The 6,439-nt window shown below is 37.6% G+C and overlaps 1 protein-coding gene across 1 annotated transcript in view; it reads right to left on the reverse strand.

Moving 5' to 3' along the window:
• The window catches only part of LOC116827244 (erythroid differentiation-related factor 1-like), a 60,150-nt gene that overhangs the window by 18,189 nt on the left and 35,522 nt on the right, over positions 1-6,439 (reverse strand). Inside the window, exons 16-20 of the mRNA XM_075072675.1 lie at positions 4,888-5,001; positions 4,626-4,776; positions 2,180-2,368; positions 900-1,100; positions 201-419 (exon numbers count right to left, since the gene is read on the reverse strand). Of these exons, the coding sequence (XP_074928776.1) occupies positions 201-419; positions 900-1,100; positions 2,180-2,368; positions 4,626-4,776; positions 4,888-5,001 (874 nt within the window). The remainder of the gene's footprint in view (positions 1-200; positions 420-899; positions 1,101-2,179; positions 2,369-4,625; positions 4,777-4,887; positions 5,002-6,439) is intronic.

Below are 6,439 nucleotides of genomic sequence, written 5' to 3' on the forward strand. Positions count from 1 at the left end.
GATTTAAGGAGCCGTTTAACTCGATATTAATGACGACGTCGTGTGAACGGGTACAGCGTTAAATCGGTATATCGGCCATTAAACCAATTTAAAGTCGCAGTGTAGACCTGGCCTGATAATCACTGTTACACCGCTTCGTTGATGTAAACCTTTGAATAGAACAGTGTATGTAACAAGTGGAAAAAAAAATAAATACTTGCCCACTCTCTCAGTCTGCACTGCAGCAGCCTGATTCATGTAAAATACTCCAATTTCATTTCTGATGTTACCCATCCTCTTCAGGACTTGTGTATGCTGCTCTGGATTTTGTTTTTTTAAGTTACTAAAAAGCAAGATTTCATTAGCTGCCTCATAGCATTTGCAGCTAACCAAAAGCTGACATTCCAAGTCTGTAGACAAGTCAGTGGCCCACGCAAATACTGGAAAACAAACAGCAAAAACTGCATGTCAATTATAAATTTTTTCTAAACAAATTTTATTTATTTTAGGGACTATGAAAAAAATGTAGTAGTAAAAGTTTGACAAAATGACCTGAGTTGTGCCCACAAATCAAAGGGGTTCCACAGAGTCTAATGAAGGGCAGAATTTGGCCATTATTTGAAAGATGTCAAGAATTAAAAAAAACAAAAAAACAAAAACAAAAAACTAACTCTAGATATATTTAAAGTACATGATTTTATCATACACTCTCCAGAAAAGTCATATTCCTAAAAAGCTATTTTAATTTCTATTTTCAGCTTTCTTTTTGACAAGAAAGAAATAGCACCAAAAGGTTCTCCCATCCCCAGAAGTGATATACTATACTGTTTTGCCAAAATCTGAGGAAACACTGTGGGATAAGTATTGGCCGAAAGGACCACACTAATTCAGCCAAATATATTATTATTTTGATGTTATACCTTGACAGCTGGATTCTCTATGAAGACTGTGCAATATTTCATGATCTTCTTTTGTTTGGTAGTTATGTTCTTCAAGATACGCAGCTCTGTTATTTGCATTCTGGGCAAGCATTAGCTGGATATCACCACAAAGGGTTAAACATTGACAAAGAAACAGTAGCACTTCAGCAGGCATATTGGTGCAGAGGCAGCAGTAAGTATCTGGTAGGGGGGAAAAACCCGAAAAAGCAAAATTAAGCACTAAGAGACTTAAGACACGTAGAATCCAAATTTAACTATTTGTAGAAGTGACCATAAGACTGGTGACATTTTACACAACAGCTCTGACCCCTGTATGTAGTCCGAGTCAGATACTACTTTTTATCCCTGTTAACACTGCACAGCAACTACAGACAAGGAAGATGGACTGAATTCGATCCCTGCTCATACAGAACTGTTAACTAAGCTACAAATGCAAGTTCTAAACTTTCTCTCAGTTATAACTGTGTAAAACCATTGAAGACAACAGGATTTGGCGTGCAGAAATTTTTATTACTAATGATGATGTATGAACCAGGAAGAAGAGTTTGACTTTCAGTTCTCAGACTGATTTTCTGGGGATGACAATTAGAAACTATTCCCCTCACATATTTCTACTAACAGACAGAGCTTGATCACAATTCATTGAAAGATAATGAATAAGGCAAAACTCAGTGCACTTTTTTTAAAAAACAGAATAGAATTTCACTTTAAAGCCATTATATTTTCTGATTATTCAAACTCAGTGTTATAAACAGGAAACAGAATCAGAATATTCATCATTCTACTCAAAGTCTCAGTATTAGCTGGGAATGCACTCCACTCTATCTATGGGTATCAACTTAAAGTTTCTGAGTGAATGTAGCACTTCTGAAAATGAGGAATGTATAAGAATAGCTCAAGCCAAGTATAATGAATAAAGGTGCTATTCTAGCTTTTCCACACATTCCAGGCACCAGACTTCAAGTCCCAGTCTATACACTGAGTTCTGCCATCTATACGCTGAGTCCTGCCCGTCTGATCATTTTGTAATGGGGACAAAGAGAATGAGACAAGAAGAAACCTATAATCCAAATTAAAAGGCTTCCTTGTGTCCAACCCGCCCAAGCCAGTTCTTTACTATAATATATTTGTTAAAAGCATGGGATTTGTGCGCCAAATTCTGTCCTCAGATGCCACAGACTTTTTCAATGTGTGGCAGAAGTATTTGCCATTGTTTGTCTATGTGCACTGTTTAAGGAGAAAATATTCCAATTACTTACCATGGCACTGTAAAGCTAATTTAATGTATCGTAATGCTCTTCCATATTTCTGAAGACTCATAGCAGCATCAGATAGAACATAATAAGCCTTCGATGACTTCAAAATCAGCTGGAGTTTCATTTTATACTGCCAAGATCCAGGAATCATTCCTGATTGACTGGAATGTTTATCCTTTTGAAATGAGCCCACTATAAACACAAAAAATAAAATAAGTAAATCTTAAATCTAATCCGTAAGAATATGATTTAGTCACAGAGGTCACGGCAGTCACAGATTCTGTGACTTGACTGGAACCTCAGTGATTTCTTCAGCTTCAGTTGTCAACTGCTGAAGCAGGGGCTAGAGCCAGAGCCGGGACTGCGTGCCTGGCCCCACAGCTGGGGCTGGAGCCGGAGCCACAAATGTGACTTTTCTGCTTTGTACTGAATCCTTACAACCCTAGTATTAGCTCAGAATCGACAACAGCCAATAAGTGGAGGCTTCCCTGGTTCTGAGGAAACTGTACTGTCCAATTTCTGCCTGAAATAAGGAACTGTTGAAATCTTCCACACTGTTAGTGCCAAGACATCCTTCAACTCTTCTGATGAGGCTGTTTCCTTGATGCTGTAGTAGCCCTGGTACCAGACAGAATGCGCCACTCTTTGGAGCCAAAGATCCTGGTCCTGGCACCGAAGACTTCTGCTTCACCAGTTCAGGGGGCTTTGAAGCAGACAAAGATCTACCATGTTCAGACCAGAGACTCATTTCTGTACAGGAAGGCAGACCCCAGGTTTGGCTTATAGGACCACATCGTTAAGTCAGCCTGGAGAAGAGCACATCTCTCTTTTTGGACAAGTATGATACATCATACAGGCAACCTAAACAGTTCAGACACATGGTGCAGTGGGTGTCAGCAAAGCTTCTTTTTAAAACATTAAATTTGAGGGAAATTTGAGGGAAAACTGATGTTAATCCTGCCTTCCTCCCCCTCTCCCGACTCTTTCTTCAGGAGAAAGATTTCAGAAGAAGCATGATTCTACACATATTTTGCGCAACAAAATGTAAGTACAATAAAGGGAGGAACTTTGTTTCTCACCTATCTTTGAAATTTCTTGGACTAGTTTAAATTCCATCTCTATTATCCAAACACCAGCTGGTACCCTGAAAGACTTTAGTTCCTTTTTCTGCTTGAAAGGGGAGACTGAAATCAGAGGTACTGATTAGGTGTTTATCCTAGCTCAGATAGTAATGCAGCTATTTGGTGGTGTGTTTAGTCTTAAATTCTGGACCAATTGTTGGGGGGAAAAACCTAATCGGTAATTTGCAGATCTACAAATCACTAACTTCCAAGTGACACCATCTATTGTAAATCAAAACTGGAGGAGAAACAATGATTAGTCATTCAGAAAGACTTGGAAAATTTTAGTATACTTTTTTGGTTTAGGAGTGGACAAAGCATGGCATTATTATTTTATATCTTGGAAGCAATAGTCACTACCTACCTTCATGGCAATAATCTTCTTAATATTTCATCTACCACAATATACCTATTTACAGCTAGATTTCAATGTTTAATATATATTCTAAAAAGTTAACTCTTAAGAAGAATATAGAAAAAGAAGCTGCCCTCCACTGAATATACCTTGTCATTTTCAGCTCCCAGACAAAAAATATCTATCAGTCAATTCAGCTTTCAACTAAACTACCGGATTAATGGAAGGAAACTCCAACTAAAAATTAAATTTTAATTACATCTCTAAGAACCCCTACATTTGTGTTTTTTGAATTATGTTATAGGACAACTGTGTCTTATTTCTATTTTACATAGAACCAGAACACTCTAGCAAGGTGCTCTGATATTATGGTGAAGCAGTAAATGCAGGCTATTGCAGCTTTAATGATTTAAACACATTCAAGACATTTTCATTCAAACATTTCCTACTGTTCTTGCATAAAAGGCAGAATTATAACTGCAAGCTAGCAAATAATATCCTGGTTAACATTTTATATGTTGGCAACATGCACATGTGTAGCACAACAATGAGCATGATGTTGACACTAAAATTATTGCCAAAGTCCAGTCTTAGAAAAATTATTTTTCTAAGTGACAAAACCTAACACTGCCAAAAAATCTAAAGGGAGCACTTCATCACAATCTATGAACAAAATGAAATCCTCATGGAAGCCAGTGGCAAGCCACATCTCAATAAAATGCAGTAAACTTATGTACTTACTATAAAAGGATCTTTAATATGCTAAAAGAATCCCTACTGTCCTGTTTCTTTTCATATTTAAAAGGAAAGGCCTACATTCTCCACTTCTGTTTGCGTGCAATATTCTTTTTTGCTTTTTCAATGCATGGTGTAATTGATGATTTACAAATACATTGTTTAGACGATCAAAATAAAATAGCAGCAGTGTGCTGTGCCATTGAAAAGGTCCTATTTGCAAAACAATTCAGCTTACTTTTGTCTAAAAACAAAGCCATCTGTTTTTCCAGACACTCAGGACTACCACTTGTGGATTCATCTTCATATTTTAATGGGATTGGGGTATTGGGGTCGGCTGCAGGAAGGTCACCATCTTTTTTAATGCTGCTGTCAACAGATTTCAAGCCCTTTAAAAAGAAAAAGCCTTTCATTAAGTATTTACTTGGAAGGTGAACTAAATATAAATGTAACAAATGCCACACATTTTGACCAGAACAGAACAGCATTAGGAAACTTACCTCTAGAACATAGCTGAGCACAAGTCTACACCGTTCCTCAGTGTCATGGCAAACAGGAAATGCACAACTAGGCTTCATTAAAAAAAGAAAAAAAAATTTAAGACAGCAGACCCACTTAAAGAAAAACAAGCAAACTAACTATGAAGCTTTAAAAGACAGACAGCAAAATCCAGTTTATTGGGATACGTTAACAGACTACAATGAAAGCCATTAATGGAGTATGCTAAACTTCATGCTATATCTAGACCACAATACTCCTTTCCTTTACTTCAGCAACTGAAGATACTAACTTCATTGTAGGGTTTAACTAGATTGACCTAAACTAACCAAAATTCATCATCAGTCTGTTTTAGTGACCCCCAAAACCTAAAGTAAGGGCTATAGAAGGGTAGCAGCCTTTTTTCCAGAAAAGCAGCCATACAGTGACTGCAGTTCAGCCCCACACCCTAGAAGGAGGTAGGGGAGGGAGCAGGCGGGCAGGCATGTAAATTCTATTTCCTTCCACATAACCCATTACTTTAACTGTGCAAGGAGGGATGAATTCACCCTAGCCACCTTTCCTAAATGACAGGAACAATCTTCACTGACCAACTTTTAGTACAGGAGAAAGATGAAATCCTGCCAGTATATCATCAATCCAATCCCTGCAAATAGAAGTGCAGTACCCTCCAGTAATGAATCTGAGTTTTAAGAAGAAAAATCAATGCAGGGCTTCCACCACTGACAGGGTGCTATATTTTCAGCAGAGGGGCCCTGAGGTACTAAAGATTGCAGGATATCAACCAGCACAGGTGATAGACAGATTTGGCAGAAAAGCAATTTTATTTGGCATAGGGACTTACAAGCAAAGTCAACCTTTTTAATATGATATACATGTCGCAGGATAACTAAGCATGAGGCAATCAAGCGCTTCACTGCCACAGATATGGCTTAATTAACTGTCAAGAGGCAAAGTGAAACTGTTAACATTTGAGAGCTAAATGACAAAAACTCAGTTTAACATTATTTGGTTGTTCTAAATATCGTACTAAAGAAAAGCTGTTTTGGTGAAGTCTGATAGATAGTAATTGCATAATATTTTTGCTCAACTACATATTGTAGAAGCATATACCAGACAAGTTTTTGGAAAATTTATGACTGAGGTGCATGCCAACAGCATTATGGTTTACACTAACGCTGCCTAATTAGAAGCATCTTTTCATACATGTAAGTGGGACAGGAGGTAAGATTTCTTCTCTCAGAATGGCTTCAACACAACCACACTTTCAAATTATGAAAGAGGACAAGGAAGGAGCTGAGGAGTAACCTCCCTGTAAATCCACGGAGTAACACTCAGATTCTCTGCATGTCAAACTGTTAAGGTATATTTTCCAGAGATGTGCTGGGAAATCAAATTTTAGTATGGACCACCCTTAATTCTCCACAGCTGTTAAATACGATTCCATATTCAGATTATTCCTACAACGATGAGTAATTTCTCTACAGGTGTCTGTGCTGAAATTAACAGGCAAGTAGAATATACACCCAAGATAATAAAGCAAAAAAAAAAAAT

The sequence above is a fragment of the Chelonoidis abingdonii genome, chromosome 15 (genome assembly GCF_003597395.2).
Source record: "Chelonoidis abingdonii isolate Lonesome George chromosome 15, CheloAbing_2.0, whole genome shotgun sequence".
Classification (NCBI taxonomy): domain Eukaryota; kingdom Metazoa; phylum Chordata; order Testudines; family Testudinidae; genus Chelonoidis; species Chelonoidis abingdonii.